This window comes from Choristoneura fumiferana, chromosome 22 (genome assembly GCF_025370935.1).
Source record: "Choristoneura fumiferana chromosome 22, NRCan_CFum_1, whole genome shotgun sequence".
Classification (NCBI taxonomy): domain Eukaryota; kingdom Metazoa; phylum Arthropoda; class Insecta; order Lepidoptera; family Tortricidae; genus Choristoneura; species Choristoneura fumiferana.
Genome location: NC_133493.1, coordinates 13,932,458 through 13,950,778, shown reverse-complemented (window position 1 = coordinate 13,950,778; position 18,321 = coordinate 13,932,458). Strand labels below are relative to the sequence as shown.

Here is an 18,321-nt window from a genome sequence, read left to right as displayed (position 1 = left end):
TTCATTTTACTAGCTGAGCAACCGAAAAAAGCAAATACTTGAAAAAACATAGGTTAGGTTAGGGTTGGGTCAAGGCGTAAAGCGCCTCGGCAACGTGGAATATATGCCTATATAGGAGCTCCGTCGACTTTGTCAAAGAATTTTAGACCAACTGGTCTCACCACCCCTCGGCTACTTAGTCCAGTTGCTTCTTAGGTCAATTGCTAATTTAAGATTGTTTTTTTTAAATCTTTTTTGTACTTTTTATTTCAATTCAATTTTTTTTGTTACTTTTACGTCATCCCGTAAAACCCATATCGAAAATACAGACTGAAATATAGATGCACAGAAAAACCAGAAAAAAAAGCCCAGCGCTGGTCTTCAGTGGTGGTTGCTAATTTGCTACTTAGACCAGGTTTTTAGACGAAATGAACCCCCGATCGTCTCCCTTGAAAACCCTCACATAACAAATACAATTAAAAGGTTCTTTCTAAGATTTATTCATTCATTCGTTCAATGGCTTAGTTTTCCGGATAGCCATTGAGTTCGTTGACCATTACGATAGCGTCACGGTGCATGAGATTGGTAATCGGAAGATTTCTCCATTAAATACGAACTTGGCCCTCGGAACTGGAATTTCTCGATGCTAATAACTGCGTGCCGGATGCGCCGAAATATGATGACTTTTTAATGCCGCTTCTTCGTGTATACTGTTATTATTACTTGTATTTAAAGAACCGGTCAAGAGCGTGTCAGGCCTGCTCACGGAAGAGTTCCGTAGCCGTCACGAAAAAATAAAGTAATATTTGTCTAAGGATTTTTTATTTTATACGGAATTTAGTATGTAGGTATATTTTATAAGTTAGGCTGCTATTTATGCTATTTAATCTTAAACTGGTAAAAATTCTTAAGAAAACTAAGGCTTAATAGTTTTCTTTGTTAATCTTACTAATATTACAAATGTGAAAGTTTGTAAGTCTGTTTGTTTGTTGGTTTGTTTGTTACTTCATCATATATAAACCACTGAACCGATTTAGATGAAATTCGGTATATAGATAGTTTTAACTTCGGAGAAGGACATAGGATAGGTTTTATTATTTTATCCCGAAAAATTGCATAGTTCCCGCGGGTAGCGGTAAACGAATTTTGCGCGGACGGAGTCGAGACGGAAAATTGTACCCTGGCCTTCATGCTAGGGTACCCTGTGCTACGGGTTTCGGGTCATCCATAAATTACGTCACACATTTAGAGGGGCGGAGGGGTCAGGCAGTTCGCGACACAGGACCAAAATGATTACAAATTTCATAGCTTTACGTGTGACACGGGTGCTAGCTAAAAATGGTCCAAATTGGTGAGATGTACTTTATGGATGGTCCCTTAGTACCCTATAGGTTTTGTGTTGTCGCTGTACGTGTACACTCACCCTTGTAGAGCGAGGGCGGCGGGTAGTGTCCGTCGGGCTGCAGGCGCACGTGGCGCGTGGCGAGGATGAAGGCCAGCGCCGCCAGCACGACGCCGTCCAGAGCCCCGATCACCGCCAGCAGGTACGCCCAGCGCACGTGGCAGCGCCCTGGAACACACACCTCATTATTGGCTAGTTTCCTGAGTAAAAAAAATCAAAGAACTACCTGCAAATGAGCAAAGTAATTGTTTATTTCATTGATATGGAGCACCGCACCGCACCTGATTTAATAATTTAAGAAACCGGCCAAGTACGAATCCATACAACATTAGATATTAACAAAAAAACGGCAAAAAATCAAGTTTGTTGTATGGGAGCCCCCTTAAATATTTATTTTATTCTGTTTTTAGTATTTGTTGTTATAGCGGCCATAGTAAAATATAATCTGTGCAAATTTCAACTGTCTAACTATTACGGCTCAAGTGATAAAACCCTTTGACCTGTGACAGACAGATAGTCAGCGGAGTCTAGTATATATTCTTAATAAAACGTAAAAAGTGACCCGTGCATCGATACCCCTATCTCACCTGATGAAAAGTGCAGATTAGGCCAAAGATATCTCACTGGTTCAGTAACAGCTAATTCCGGAAATGTAGACGACGGGAGCGAATTCCATTCCTTAGCAGTTCGCATTGTGAAAGACGAAGCAGACCGCTTCGTCCGGACCAATGGAACACTAACTACAGAAGGGTGAAGACGCTCCCCCCGCCTGGCAGTCCGTTGGCAAAATGAAGATGGAGGAATTTGATCATGTAATTCCGCACACTCACCAAACCAAAATGTATGGTAATAAAAAACAGATAGACAAGCAACTTGAAGATAATTAAAGGGTTTTCTGCCTTTTCCCAACTCACGTTTCCCAAATGTTTCATTTGCCATAACTGTTCCATTTACCAACTCGGGAATTTATAAAACAAAGCTAACCTAACCGACTGTGCATGTCCTACGTACATATTTATAAACGCATAAGAAAATACTGAGAAAACTTTTTGGCTTCGGAGAAAATTGAGAGTTGGGAAATAACAGTTGGCAAATGAAACATTTGGCAAACAATAATTCTGCTAAAAGGCAGAATCCGTAATTGAAGGTTTATAATTGGTTTATACCTATGTTGTACTGGTCGGCAGTGGGCCCGCAAGTCTCCTGCACGGTGGGCTCGCTCCACGCCGCCGGGAACACGCAGACGCCGGCGATCATGCAAGCCGCTGCAACGAGACAAACAAACGTCACAACAAACAACTACCAGACGTCTAACATCTATACCATCTGGTAGCATTTAGCATATTTAAGTTGTGTTGATCTGAATATGAGCGATAAGACCGCCTATTGTCTACCCTGAATCTAAGTGTTTATATTATAAGTTTTTTGTACTGCTTTATGGTGTGCAATAAAGAATATTTGTATTGTATTGTATTGTATGAGCTCTGGTTGAATTCGAAACGCGTCAATGTAGTTGGTGGTTTGTGTGATATGTGTGTGTTCTTACAGTGTGGAGTGTGGAACTGCATGAACACACATTTATTTCGTAAACGTAGCTAAGTATCATAAGGTAAAGTAGCCTATGTTTTATTGCAGAGGTCCAGCTACCTTCATACCAAATTTCATGACTCCAGCGGTTGTTATTTCGAGATTTTATCCCTATCCCATGGGAATATCAGGATAAAAAGTAGCTTTTTGTGTTATTCCAGCCAGACGTTCAGCTACCTACTCGTACATACCAAATTTTATGCCTCTAAGCCCAGCCGTTGTTATTTCAACATTTTATCCCTATCCCGTGGGAATATCGGGATAAAAAGTATCATCTGTTTTAAACCAGGTTATAAACTAACTTTTTGTCAAATTTCATCCAAATCCCGCCGTTTTAGCGTAAAGTAACAAAAATACTCACTCACAAATTTTCGCATTAATAATATATTAACATTACTATTATTATTTATTTTTATTATCACTTATTGTATCCTAATAAGGATACATATAAAGTCTAATCTTTGCTGGCTTCGCTATCGACGCAGTTAAGGCAGACTTGTAAGACAATGTAGTAAACACTCGTACCAGAGCCCTTAGTGTAAGTTTTCGGTTACAAAATACGTCTCGATCGCGTTCGCGTTAAAATCTCAATTCGTATGGAAACACGAACAGCGCCTCTAGCGGAACGTTTGCGATGTACGTGTTTCCATACAAATTGAGATTTTAACGCGAACGCGATCGAGACGTATTTTGTAACCGAAAACATACACTAAGGGCACAGTAATACATTTGATGGTAGTGCGTGCACATACAAATTGAGATTTTAACGCGAACGCGATCGAGACGTATTTTGTAACCGAAAACATACACTAAGGGCACAGTAATACATTTGATGGTAGTGCGTGCAAATACCAACAAGTGACATTTTGGTAACATTCACTTTGCTACAAGTTAGAAAGCATTCTACATGTTTATGGCAGAAGTTAACTGGTGCTGTTAGTGTCTGATAATTGGTTTATTTAGCTACTTAAATTATATTATTATTATTTAATTTCTTTATTTTTTGTAGGTTTGAAAGTTTACTGTATTTTTCCATTCATATTCCTCTATTATTTCCTATAATGATTATATAGGAGTATACATTTCATTAGTCCGGTCAATAATACAATAAATTCACTAATATCGTTAAACGTCACAATTAGAATTAAATTCGAAATAAGATCCATCGCTGGAAAACCTGCTTTCAAATAAAAAAACCGCATTCAAATCGGTCCACCCGTTTAAGAGCTACGGTGCCACAGAAGACACACAGACATACAGGCACACAGACACACATAGCGGTCAAACTTATAACACCCCTCTTTTTGCGTCGGGGGTTAAAAAATAGAATAATATATATTCATTAGTAGATTTGCGTGGTGGCATTCTTTTGAGTCTACAATTGGTTCGAACATCTCTTCAGACATTGTTGCAATCAACTTGATATTTTGATTATGAAATTGCTGTTAAAAAAATATGTACCGTTCCCCGCTGAATAAAAGTAAGACTAAAAGTACATTGGAAAAGGTTGCGCAAAATAATTGCGACTAAGAACTCAATAAATAGGTATTTAAGCAAAATATTTTTTAAGCCAAATTACTTATTGTTTTCTCATTGAGTGACTTATGTAAATCTTATGAGAAATAAATATCTTAAACCATAAACCATATTTACCTTTTAAAATCTAGTATTATGTCTATGCTAACCTAACCTACTCGAACTCTACAGTGACCTACATTACGTAGCTATCTACGTTGGTATTAATAAATTTTAGTATTTTTTGTAGTCAAGCTGAACACAGGCAGTCCCTTCTTTCTGCTATTTGTCTCTAAAAAAACTGCCAGCTTGATTTCTGCGTCCAAATCCTATTAGCAAATCTAATTGCATTAGTCTTGCAATGATCCAGCGAAATGTAAAATGGCCGACCATAAAACAATTTGCATCTCCACTGGCTTGAAACATTTTCCATCACTTTCGGCGAGACTCGACTGCTCCGTATAATTACTGAGTTTACCGATCACTTTCAAAGCAACTCATGGTTGGTAATAGATCATTTCATTTACGCGATTTTCTTTTGTATTTGCTTATCCAACGCAACATCAAGTAAAAAAAAATACAAGTAAGTACAATTTAGTTTTAGACACAATAGGAACGAAATTTTGTCTTCATACTAGCTTATGCCCGTAGCTTTACGTAGACACACGAATAAAAAAAATAGTGAAGATTCCTAGTCCATGGGAATTTTGATAAATTCTTTCTTAGGGCACCTCTATGAACTTCAAGGAAAACGTGTGTCAAATTTATATAGTCGTTTCGTTTACTTCAATAGCAAAACAAAGAAAATAAGTAACACAATACGTATCTATACGTACACTAACAATCAACAACTAATATGGTGTTGTTGCAATTAACGCAAAACAAGTACAATATGCAACGGTATATCTGTGCCTACACTTCCTTTCTATAGATACAAAAGCAATCTCACGTTAGCATAATTATGGCAACAAAATAACAGTAAACAATTTGTGGCAATCACTTGTTAAAGTTTGCGGAAGCGGACCCTAGATGTCTCTGTCAGTCAACAAACGATAAATTACAGAACTTGGCTGTACATAACTTCGTGCACATTATTAAAGCAGGCAAGGTGAGTAGAATTTGATTGGATGTTCCAGCATGTGCGTGCGAAATGACCTGTAATGTAACCTAAAATAAAGTTAAATGAGAATCAAAAATAACAGTGTAGGTATTCCTAACTCGACGACTTGTTTGCAAATGAAACGAGGTTGTTTCCCACAAAACCTCTCGGAGCGTAACTTGCTCACTTCTAGCACGTAATTTGTAATTATATATTTCGCAATGTATAATTTAACATAAGCTTCTTTGCGGCGTTTTTTAACCCCCACGCAAAAAGAGGGGTGTTATAAGTTTGACCGCTATGTCCGTCTGTCTGTGGCACCGTAGCTCTTAAACGGGTAGACCGATTTGAAAGCGGTTTATGTATTTTTGTATTTGAAAGCATGTTTTCTGTTTCATCAAAATCGTTTTTTTTTTATTCGACTGGATGGCAAACGAGCAAAGTGGGTCTCCTGATGGTAAGAGATCACCACCGCCCATAAACATCTGCTACACCAGGGGTATTGCAGACGCGTTGCCAACCTAGAGGTAGATGGGATACCTCAAGTGCCAGTAATTTCACCTTCTGTCTTACTCTCCACGCCGAAACACAACAGTGCAAGTACTGCTTCTTCACGGCAGGATTAGTGAGCAAGAAGGCCAGCCCAGCAGTTCAGCCGTTTTTGAGATATTGAACTTTGAAGTGACAATGTCGGGGGTTTATCAACAATTTGTTGGTTACAGGTTAGGTTATTTTAGTTGAATTTCAAAATAAAATATTCTTATCATATCAATGTTTTCTGTCACACTGTAGCTAATTTTGTTAAACACACTCGCAGGCTTCCAAGATACAGGCTCAGCGTAGTTTGGAGTCTGATAGATAAATCGCATGAACTGTAACAAGTGTCGCGGTTGCTAAAAAACACTTTTTATTTATTTTTTTTGATAAAAAAAAATGCTGCAAATAAGTAGTGGTACCTACAACATTTTAGAAATGACAACGGGCAACATTCATCATCCTATTTACGTCCCACTGCTGGGCACAGGTCTCCTCTCAGAATGAGAGGGCTTGGGCCGTTGTTCCCACACGGACCCAGTGCGGATTGGGAACTTCACACACACCACTGAATTGCTTCGCAGGTTTGTGCAGGCATTACAAAACTAATTTGACTTGCATAATGAATAAGATAATCTTTATCAACATATGTAGAGAATTTTATGTGTTTGTAATATAATATGTATGAAAACAAGTCAAGGCCGTTATCTTCTAATGCAGTCCATTAACGATCAGGTTTAGAAAATCTGTTTTCTCTCACTCGCTCATTTATCGCCACTTTCTAGTTTCCAATGGTCATTTCGATTTATAGAATCTAGATTTCTGTGAACTAGTCAAGCATAACAACAATAACTGTGGCATTCTAAGAAACTAATTAACTTTAATGATTTTTTGACGAAGGATAGTCTAGTTGGTTCGAGAAAGAGAAACCTAAGAAGGTGTGGTCTTGGGTTCGATCCCCGGTCGGTGCAGGAATTTGTATGAACTTATTTTTATGTAAGTAATTTTGTCGGTACAGACTTTGCTTAGTTTGGGATTAGGTAAATTGGTGTCAAATCGTCACATAATATTTTAATATTCTTTTATTTATTTTCAAATATTTAGTGAATGTTAAATCACTAGTGAATTTCTATTGTTTATTTGCGAAATACGTTGAGTTTGACTTGACCTTTATTCGACCTTGCTCTATTCTCATACAAAAGACTTGAACGCGCACGACTTCAAGCTAATCTCAATCGGGATTAACTAAGAAATTGCATTATTTTTAACCGACTTCAAAAAAAGGAGGGGCATCAATTTGTTTTTTTTAACCCCCGACGCAAAAAGAGGGGTGTTATAAGTTTGACCGCTTTGTGTGTCTGTGTGTGTCTTAAACGGTTGGACAGATTTGAATGCGGTTTATTTATTTGAAATCAGGTTTTCTAGCGATGGTTCTTAGACATGTTTTATCAAAATCGGTTCAGCTGTTTTTGAGATATTGAACTTTGAAGTGACAAAGTCGGGGGTTTTCCAACTTTTTGTGGGTTAGGTTAGGTTATTCATGAACCAATATAGTAACGCTTTTTGCCTATCCTCGCTCCGACGAGCTGTTTCCACCAGTGCCCTTAGTGTAAGTTTTCGGTTACAAAATACGTCTCGACCGCGTTCGCGTTAAAATCTCAATTTGTATGGCAACACGAACATTCCGCTAGAGGCGCTGTTCGTGTTTGCATATAAATTGAGATTTTAACGCGAACGCGATCGAGACGTATTTTGTAACCGAAAACTTACACTAAGGGCACAGAGATGTGCTGTGTGAGGATAGGTCAATGAAGCGTTTCTATTGGTCATGCGTCATGCATGAGTCATGAAAAACACATTCCTGCACATTATTGGTGGAAATGCATCCTATAAAACACATTCCTCGCACATTATTGGTGGAAATGCAGCCTATAAAGCTTTTGCGTGGTCCCTTTCAATATGATCGATTTACTTTTACTAAAAATAAAAAAATAAAATATTATTACGTTAATTGCAGTTCGTGCAAGTGCATTGCTTGCGCAAGAGTTGAAGGAAGTGGCTCGGCTGTAACGATCTACGAATTAAAAATAGAGTGTGAAATTACATTTAAACTGAGCTAAGATTTGTTCTGCGCAAAATTAGTTATAAGAAAATAGCAATACTGTTTTTGGTATTTCCTAGTAGTTCATGGTAGTACAGTCACCAGCACCAATATCTGACACAACAAGCGTGCATAAATATCTGATACGACTCTATATCTAGGGCCGGAAGGACGTGTCAGATATTTTTGCATGCTGGTGACTGTACCACAGAATAAGTACTAATTTTGCCAGTTCTGGGATCTTTGTTTTACATTTTTTAACCTCCGACGCAAAAAGAGGGGTGTTATAAGTTTGACCGCTATGTGTGTCTGTGTGTGTATGTGTGTCTGTGGCACCGTAGCTCTTAAACGGGTGGAAAGTCGGGGGTTTTCCAACGTTTATTGGTTAGGTTATGGATCTATTACGTACAACTTTGATGTAAATCGTACATTCACAGACAAAAGCTTTTGTGTACAACAAGCATCTTTCATAACTAAGTTATGTTCTCGTTGCATAACGGCCATCTTCTCACGAGGCATTGTCCAAATATCGGCCCACTTTTACTAATCAAATTTGCTCTAGTGTCGAAATTGGAACAAAATTAGCTAGGTATTGTATATCGATTTAACAACAACAATCAATGGTACAGTTAACGTCATAAATAAGTTTTCACTTTTGTACCTTGTCACTTAACCGCATGTTTTAAAAGCCATAGGCTGACGGCACCAATCATGGACATGGACAGCAAGATTCAAATGCCTTATAGCTCACCATTCATGAACTTTACCAGTTACGTTACGAGTACCTTTACCAGAACTTTATCATCAGTTATCTGCACATAAGTGCTATAAGTTTTAGAAAAAGTAGCGTCCGTTTCTTAATATTGGGTTAGCGGAAAAAATATTCCATTATTGGTTCCTGTCCATGACTGGTGCCCTCACCCAAATTGTGTGAATGCGACATGGTACAAAAGTGATCACGTATTTATGACGTTGACTGTACATGGGTTATAACTATAACAATATTATATAAATGTTAGTGCCTTTACTTGCGATTGCGCACTAGTACAGTCGAGTTCATAAGCTTGTGAACAAAAATTTTATCAAAAATATCTGCACACGACTAGTGTTAACGGTGTAGAAGCGTGTTCAGATATTTTTGATCAAATTTTTGCTCACAAGTTTATGAACTCAGTCTGTACGTAACCCATTAAGCAGTTGTATTAAAATTCCAGGATTTCGCAAAAATACCAGTGGGATGGGAATTCCCAAAACTTACATTGTGAATTTATTAGTAAATTTTCCTTTAAAAAAGTGTTTATTATGGGGACGTATCTGAATATCGAAAATTAATATTATCTAAAGTTAAAAAGTCGACGGTAAAAATATCTATAGTAGGTTAGGTACCGCTGGGAGGACAGTGCCCAGGTGGATCTCCGACGTCTCCAAGTCGACGACTGGCAAGAGGCTGCGCACGATCGGGACAGATGGCATGCTCTCGTTACGGAGGCCAAGACCCTCTTTGGTTCCCTGAGCCAAATTAGTTAGTTAGTAAGGTTAACTATCGATATTTAAATTTGGAATGTTCAGATACGTGCCCGTTTATTATATTACCGGATTTATGAAAAACAATTTCTACATTAGCAAAATTTTTAGCAATTATAGCAGACTGATATGGGAAAATAAATGGGTTTTGACTATTTAATTCATATTAAAAAATTTCCCGCATGGCATTTTTATTCTTCTTTTACGTTGTGTTAGCAATTCTACCAATTAAAATGCTGGCTCAGTTTACGCACAATTTGTATTCTATTTAAAAACCAGTTCACCCAGACGCGAACTCCTCAGGAGAAGGCATGTGCGCCCGTACCCTGCTGCACCTATCCTGGTCTATCAGCAAACTCTTCCTCTTACATGCTATTTCTTTCTCCAGATCCCCTCTATACTTCATCAGCTCACATCTAATCGTCTCCGCCTCTCTAACCTTATTATTCAAAGACTCTGCTGTCTCCTTGATGGCTTTGTGTTCAGCTATTAGCGCATATTGCGCTTCATCCCGACAGTTCTCCACTCCAGGTCTATCATAGTTCCTGGTGTGAAGTCTCGTCATAGATAATTTACAACTCTCATCGATTTTCCTTAAAGAATCCTTCAGGTGATCAATAAGGTTCTCTATATCAGCTGTCTTTTGAAGATTCTCTTTTAAGTTCGCTTCCAAATGCTCACACATCTGTTCGGTTGCTGATATGGCTTCCGCTAGTGCTTCGTTCGTGCGATCTGCTTGTATTTTCATATCCTGGCCACCTTTAATGATGGCAGTCATCAAATCTCCCCTCAAGTCTTCAGATTCCTTTCTAACTTCTTCGCAGTTTCGAAGACTCTCACTGCAGTAGTGTTCCCAGTATTCCAAAGTAGTAGCGTTCTCCGGCCATCTTGCGACACCAGGGTGGTACAAGATCAAGTTAGATTCTGGTGTCATGCTTAAGTTCTGCCTGTCCAATTTCAAACTGACCATTTTGTCGCTCCAATCGAATTCAATGCTAACCTTCGCAGCTTTATTCTTCTCCATTTGAACCTCTACTTTGGCAAGGGTCTCGAGGAATACTCTTCGGATTTCTCCTACTATAGCGACTTCTTTGATCAGTTCTTGTTCAGCGTCATCTCTGACTAAGTCAGGTTCGTATCGATTTGTTCTTAACTCGAGACATTCTTTGGAAATAGCTTCAGGCATCATAAGAATTCTGCAAGCGCCTTTGAGCCGGGCTCTGTATTGGTCTAGCGTCATAGTCTCATCGGTGATGGCTTGCACCATTTTTTCAACTTTTGCCTGCCAGGACTTCAAATCTTTGATTCGTTTCTGCAGCTTGTTATTAGTATCGTCGCCTTTATTGCGAATATTATTAAAAGCGTCGTCTAAGTCTTTCTTCGTTTGAGCTTCAGCTGCTTTCGCTTTGTCAGTAGCCCTCGGGGTCAGGATGTACTGGTTGTTCTTTCTCCATTCTCCAGTAGAATACCTGGTGATGGAGTATTTGTCGACGACTGGTCGGACGCCGGTCATACCCGCTTGAGGAGTCCAGTCCACATGTCCTGCCGCCCAGGGTCCTACTGGTCCCATACCAAGTATATCTCCACTGGTACTGTCTGTAGGCTGAGGTAGATACTTTGGGGGAGCTCCTGGGGGGTAGATCCTGGGCGGTGGGGGCACAATCCGTCCAGGGACATAAGGGGACGCGTGGGGGTTTTCAACCCTCGACATGCCCGCTTGTAAATACTCCTTCTGCTTTTCCTGAGGGATCCCAGATTCAGGACAAATGTAAGGACAATCCATCTTGTTAGGTTCTCCAGATGCCATGGTAACGGAAATTTAGGTATTTGTCGAATGATTATTAATTGTAAATAAAATTACTTATAAACTACGTAGCGTCAATAGACGAAATAAATGACGGATCATTTTCTTTTCGTCGACGTCAGAAACATTGAACCAGCCAGTACTTTAACTATGCTTATTTGTAAAAAGTATTTTTGACTGTAGCATTTTTGGTGATGGGTTTACGCCAAAGATGTTTACGCAAGGTTTACGTGGTGTTCTTTTAATCCCCGACGCAAAAAGAGGGGTGTTATAAGTTTGACCGCTATGTGTCTGTGTGTCTGTCTGTGTGTATGTCTGTGGCACCGTAGCTCTTAAACGGGTGAACCGATTTGAATGGTTCTTAGACTGTTTAGCTGTTGATGTAAATAGTGTTTTTTTTTTATTTCTCTTTGTATAAAATCAACCTCTGAAACTGTTCTATCAAACAGGCAGAGAGGGGAGAGGGCAGGTGGTAGGACCTTGTGGAAGGTCCGCCCGGATTGCTACCACCATCTTGCTCGCTAATCCTGCCGTGAAGCAGCAGTGCTTGCAGTGTTGTGTTTCGGCGAGGAGAGTAAGACAGCCAGTGAAATTACTGGCACTTGAGGTATCCCATCTTAGGCCTCTAGGTTGGCAACGCATCTGCAATACCCCTGGTGTTGCAGGTGTTTATGGGCGGTGGTGATCTCTTACCATCAGGAGACCCACTTGCTCGTTTGCCATCCAGTCGAATAAAAAAAAACTATTACATGTTTCTCCAAAAAGAATTTCAATCAGATAATTCCCAACATAATATGCACTTGCCTTGTAACAAAACTTTACGAACCACCCATTGAGGTCGCTCCCCACCTTCTTCATTCGCTCAACTCATTCAATTTGCACCCTTATTCCAATAACATAAGGGGCAAACATAATAAAAAGCTATAACTGTACTAGACGCGTGGGAAACGTCTAATGATGGTATTGTTTTTCTGCATTAACATGGTAAGGTTACGCTTTGAAGTAAGCTAAGCGGTTCGGGTAGCGCAAACCCCAGCGGGAGCGTGTAAAAAGATATCAATACTGTCGCTTGTTTTTTCCAATCAATAGGTTAGGTAATACCAGGCAGGATAGGTAAATGAAGCGTTTCTATTGGTTCGTAAAAACGGTTCTCTATCGTTTTCCCGAATTTCATATGCCATAAAATAGAATTTTCATTTGCCATAAAATAGTAATTTCTTCAAAGTTGATATTAAACTAACCTAACCTAACCTACTGCATTCTATATGATGACATTTAAAAAAATCCTGAAAACAGCACGGTTCTATATATTTTATGGCAGATTTTAATGAAACATAGCTAGAACCACCGCAAAGAAATTAGCTTCACTTTAAAAAAATGCATCGAAATCGGTTCATCCAGCTGCGATGCCACAGACAGACAGACAGACAAAAATTGGCGTCAAACATAACCCCTCTCAGGTTCTCGAATGGCGTCCGCGGAAAGGGAGACGAGCTATCAGTAGGCCTCCAACAAGATGGAGCGACCACCTGGTTAAGATCGCGGGATCGCGGCGGGAAAGCGCAAGACCGGTCTGAGTGGACCTCTCTCTCTCTGGTCTCTTACCATCAGGAGACCCACTTGCTCGATTGCCAGTCAAAAAAAAGAGCCTTGGGGGAGGCCTATGTCCAGCAGTGGACGTTTTTCGGCTGACATGATGATGATAAATTGATAATAATAACCCCTCTTTTTGTGTCGGGGGCTAGTAATCTAAATCTACTCTAACACTAAATTTCAGAGACAGGTCTCTACCAATTACACCGTATCATACCATGATCTTACATCGAAAAAATATATTCTATGACGTTTAATAATAACCGCCGCGCGTGCCATGAATGCATTTAAAGAAAGAAAGAAAGAATTGGTTATTTGAATGCAATTAAATAATTAAGTAAAATAAATAATTTATTTTATATGGTCCCGGGATACCGTAAAATAACAAAGGAATGTTAAAAAATACAAAAGTCTCCAAATCCAATCATAATTTGTTGCTTATAGCACATCTCTTGTCTGGGTGAGCGGTTTGGTGAAAGATGGAACGTCTCACAAAACAGATCAAATATGGTGTCGCTACGAGACTGCTGCATAAGTTGGCTAGTAGAAATAACAACAAATATGTAATGAAAAAATTAGAAATAATTAGTCATTGTCACATTATGGCAACACGTTGTGATGACGTTCGATTACGGTCTGGTTTTCTGGTTTAGGTCAACAGTACATGTAGTGAAACTCGAAACTCGAGTTGTGTTGTTCGTTTCGCCAGTTCTATTACTATTGAGCGAGAGGGACGGTACGTTACGAACTTCGAGTTTCGAGTTTCGTAGTAGCCCTGAAGGGGTGGCTGGCCAACTTGATTAGACCCAAGATCTACTGTAAAGTTTACTGCCGAAACCCTGTGCGATCTACCAATGAGGGCTATCGCGTATGAATTCGCCGCTAGAGGCGCTAGTGTAGCGTGAGGTCTCCGAAATGTCAAATCTCATAGTTTTTGGGTAAGCTACGCGGGTTTATTTATAATTAGAATAATTTTGTGAATATTTTGCATTATCTGAAATTAATTAAGGCAATTATGCGTTACGGGGCAATAAATGTCTGTTTTGAGACAGTTTTGTCTTTCGAAAACTTTTGTCCTCCCTTTTTTCCGAACAAAACGGGACTACGCAAAACTGTGTTAAATATGATTTTAATCTAAACTTTGTTTTCAAGCCCGTAATAACAGTTTTTGAAAGCCACACTTAAAAACCTCACGCAACAGTGGCGCCATCTAGTAAGACAAAAAAAACGAAAGCCCTCATTAAGTACATACTTCTTGAAATCTTAAATGAAACAGCATAATTCAGTATTATCAGTTCAGACTGGACTAATAGTCGCGATCGACCATCGACCGGTTGGGCCGATGAAACCCTTTAAAAACTTCATGTCTTTGACGGTATTTCGAAAAGACCTTGGCCAAGAAAAGCACGCTCCATCTACAACTAAAACGCAGCCTTACTTTTCACACCATTTTCAAGTCTCGGATACTTGCTGTTACAAAGGGAATTTAATTACATCTAACTAACGTAATTGATTTAATTGCAAGCCTGTTGCTTTCCATCCCAGCCTATTTACGTCCCACTGCTGGGAACAGGCCTTCTCTCAGTGTGGATTGGGAACTTCACACATACCTACAATTGAATACTTCACAGGTGTGTGCAGGTTTCCTCGCGTTGTTTTACCGTAAAGCTCGTGGTAAATTTCAAATGTAATTTCGCACATGAATTTCGAAAAACCCGGAGGTGCGGGCCGGGGTTTGAACCCACGAACCTCTGCTTGAGAGGCGATAGATCAAACCACTAGGCCACCACGGCCTGTTGCTTTATAAAACCTTTACGTTTAATCAAACATTACACAATAGATTACTGCACAGAACAAAGAGCAGATAACCGTCGGGGGAAAAAATCATCGAGTAGCGACCACGATCCGAAAGACGAAGAGTTGGCAAGCCTCCCACTAGGACTGAGAACATCGTGAGAGTTGCGGGCAACCGGTAGATGCAAGAAGCGAGTTGTCGTTCATTGTAGTGTATAAGAAGGATGACTGTTCAGCAATGGACGTCTTCCAGCTGATGATGATGAAACTTTATAAATATTGAACCGTACAAAAAGACAGAAAAAAAATGAATTGAACTAAAATTCCATTTGAAATTTACCACGAGCTTTACGGTGAAGGAAAACATCGTAAGGGAACCTGCACAAACCTGTGAAGTTCTCGATCCGGACTACGGCCCAAATAATCTCATTCTGCGAGGAAGGCTGTAGCCCAATGAGATGTGTCATATAATACGTAACCTGGGATGATGACGGCGAAGCTTCCTATTGAGCAATTTGTAAGTAGGCAGTCTGTTATGGTATTGTATTTCTTTAGGTACTCATTACACAGGAATTGAAGTCTAACCACAGCTTCCTTCCGTACCTTGATTACCGGCACTTTGTCGTTCAGCTAGACGCCTTTCACTTTTGGATTCAGTCATGGCTATGGTTATAAAACTGTTGTAAGATGCTTGATGTTATCAAGTTTTTGTTTACTTCACTTATTATTATGAGATTTTGTTAGATTAAGAAATTATATACCATAGGCTATTCGTATGTTCATAAGGCCAAGACACGCTACACCACGGTTAATTATATAAGTATAGTTGTACAAATAGAACAACGGCCAAAAAAAAATACCATAGTTACCACGCAGGGGGGGGGGTATTGCAGGAAAGACGACAAGCAAAGAATGAACATCCTAGTGAAGTGACTTTAAAAATTGATATTGTAAAGAGAGCAAGCAGTTACATCTAAATCCTATAAAGTAAAATAGTGAATCTAAAAGTGAAACTCGCATTTTCATATCTAACACTCAATTTAATGATTTAGTAATTTTTATTAAAATGGCCTAAAACACCGAATGGTATACAATCAATTCTAGTAGCCTGCAAGTTCTGAAGCGGATGGGTAATGCGACCGCACCATTCCGCACCTTTCTCTGTCTATATTCAAAGTTTTCCTTTTCGACGCTATGTCCCTTTCCAACACGATCCTTTTCCTCAGCAAGTCGCTTCGAATCCTCTCAGCATTGTTCAACTGGCCGAGCAATGACGTCACTGTTTCGTGAATCTTCCTAACCTCTTCTATCAGCCCCAAATGAGGCTGATCCCTTACACTTTCACCGTGAGGTCTCCAGTTGTTGCGATTGTCCAACCTAGTCTGAGCTAATTTCATCGCAGCGTCCATCTTTTGTACCGAAGCCTTTAGTTCATCTATCAGAGATTCCATGTCAGCAATTCTTTGGAGCGTGTTCCTCAAAGTTTCTTCCAATTTGGTGCATAGTTCTGACGTTATAGCGACGGTTTCTGCTAACGCCATGTCAGTTTTGTCTGCTTGGTTGCGGAGTTTCCTACCGCCGCTTACTAATATAGCAGCGAGACTACCTCTTAAATCGCAAGATTTTTGTCTAGCTGCTTCGCAATTCTGCACGCTTTCTCGACAGAAAAACTCCCAATACTCTAACGGAGCTGAAAAGGTACCAAACTTTGTTGCGCCTGGCCTGAACATTATTGTGGTTGATTTAGGATCGAGACTAAGATTGGTAGATTCTGTATTATAAGCCATGGCTTTATCGCACCAGTCGTACTCGATTCTATGCTTAGCAGCTTTATTAATAGCCATCTGCTGTTCAATTTGCTCTAAAGTTTTCTTTAAATTGGCTCTCACCTCGCTTACTAAATTCATTTCTTTGATAAGCTCCTGTTCTGCTAAATCGGCAACCAGATCTGGTTCGAACCGGTTTGAGCGTAGATCTAAACATTCTTTAGATATAGACTCGGGCAACATTAGTACTCTAGATGCTCCCTTCAGCCGCTGCCTTTCAATTTCAAGCAATTCGACTTCTTCTGTGATAGCTTTGCAGGCTCTTTCGACCTCTACCTTCCATCTGAAGATGTCTCTCGCTTTCTGTTTCAGCCGCTTGTTATTTTCTAACTGCTGTTTGTCTATGTTTCCAAACGCTTGCATTATGGCTGTTTTAGCGTTGTAGTCGACGATGTTTGATTCTGTTATACTCTCTTGGTCAAGTACCTCATCATTATGCGCTCTCCATTCTGATAGAGAGTATCTGCTGATGGAATATTTATTAACCCCTGGCCTTGTTCCTGTCATGTCACCAAGGGGAGTCCAGTCTACCTTGCCGTCTGGTCCTGGCTTTAGATTAGGGAGATACTCTGGACCAGAAGGTGCTGGTCTAAGGGTTTCTTGTTCTTGAGGCTGACTGGGAGAGGCATCAGGTGGTGGAGCCCCCGCTTTCGCTTCTGCCGCCTCTTTGACCTCTTCGCTAGCCTTTTCAGGGCTTTTGGCCGCTTTTTTGAACGCGCCGATGTCGTTGCACACTTTCGGACATTTGTCGTCTTCAGGAAATGATGTGAGAGGAGCAGCCATTACGAAAAATTAGAAACTAAAACTATTATAAAATTGTAAAACTCATGGAAAAATGTGCTGATAATTGACAATCAAAATTAATGTCATTTTGACGATTCATTAACACATTAACCACAGCCGTAAATTTTGTATTAAAACCTTGTCCTCTTTGGAATGAAATGAAAAACTAAAACCTAAACTTAAAGCTCTGCACCCACGCACCCACCAACCAACATAACTACCGAAAATTCAGAATAAGTAGGTACACCTACATCTGAAATATAAACGAAAATACCGGATAGGTACCTAGCTGTTTATTTTCAAGAAAGGTTTCGTGTCTTAAAATCCTTATCTAACTTGACCGTGTCACTTTCGCCCCGACAAGTCTTACTCACTCGCTTCACTCACTCGTTGAGATCCAAAAATTTTCAAATGTACACACATGTATGTATTACTTTATTGTACATAAACACACAAAAATAATCCAAAAAGAAAACAACAAAACAAAAAGCACAAAGGCGAAGTTATCCCTAAAAGGGATAATATACATACATTTTACACATCCTATACATTCCCTATACATTTTATATTTCTTTAACTTATGACAAATGATTTTATACATATGTTCTTAGAAAAATAATTATTATTTTATTTTATAGATACCTACTGATAAAAATATGGGCACGTAATTATCGCACTTGCCTGATATTATATATAGCACTCGATAATTATGGCAAATGAATATTATGGCTCGTAACTACTATGGCAAATTATAATAGTACAAATCAAATTATGGAAAAC

General features: G+C 39.4%; 3 protein-coding genes across 3 annotated transcripts in view; all 3 read right to left on the bottom strand.

The window, feature by feature from the left end:
* The window catches only part of Tmhs (Tetraspan membrane protein in hair cell stereocilia), a 52,187-nt gene that overhangs the window by 3,515 nt on the left and 30,351 nt on the right, over positions 1-18,321 (bottom strand). Inside the window, exons 2-3 of the mRNA XM_074105079.1 lie at positions 2,548-2,646; positions 1,403-1,549 (exon numbers count right to left, since the gene is read on the bottom strand). Coding sequence (XP_073961180.1) covers positions 1,403-1,549; positions 2,548-2,646 — 246 coding nt within the window. The remainder of the gene's footprint in view (positions 1-1,402; positions 1,550-2,547; positions 2,647-18,321) is intronic.
* On the bottom strand, positions 9,983-11,630 carry LOC141440524 (tektin-4-like). Its single transcript, XM_074105072.1, has one exon. The coding sequence runs from the start codon at positions 11,546-11,548 to the stop codon at positions 10,022-10,024; it is 1,527 nt and encodes a 508-aa protein (XP_073961173.1). The 5' UTR covers positions 11,549-11,630; the 3' UTR covers positions 9,983-10,021.
* Positions 15,981-17,632, bottom strand: LOC141440526 (tektin-4-like). The gene has a single exon (XM_074105073.1). It carries the CDS (start codon positions 17,539-17,541, stop codon positions 16,033-16,035), a length of 1,509 nt encoding a protein of 502 aa, XP_073961174.1. The 5' UTR covers positions 17,542-17,632; the 3' UTR covers positions 15,981-16,032.

Bases quoted from the DNA above. Each gene is read 5' to 3' on its own strand.
- LOC141440524 (XM_074105072.1), bottom strand. From the start codon at position 11,548: ATGGCATCTGGAGAACCTAACAAGATGGATTGTCCTTACATTTGTCCT.
- LOC141440526 (XM_074105073.1), bottom strand. From the start codon at position 17,541: ATGGCTGCTCCTCTCACATCATTTCCTGAAGACGACAAATGTCCGAAA.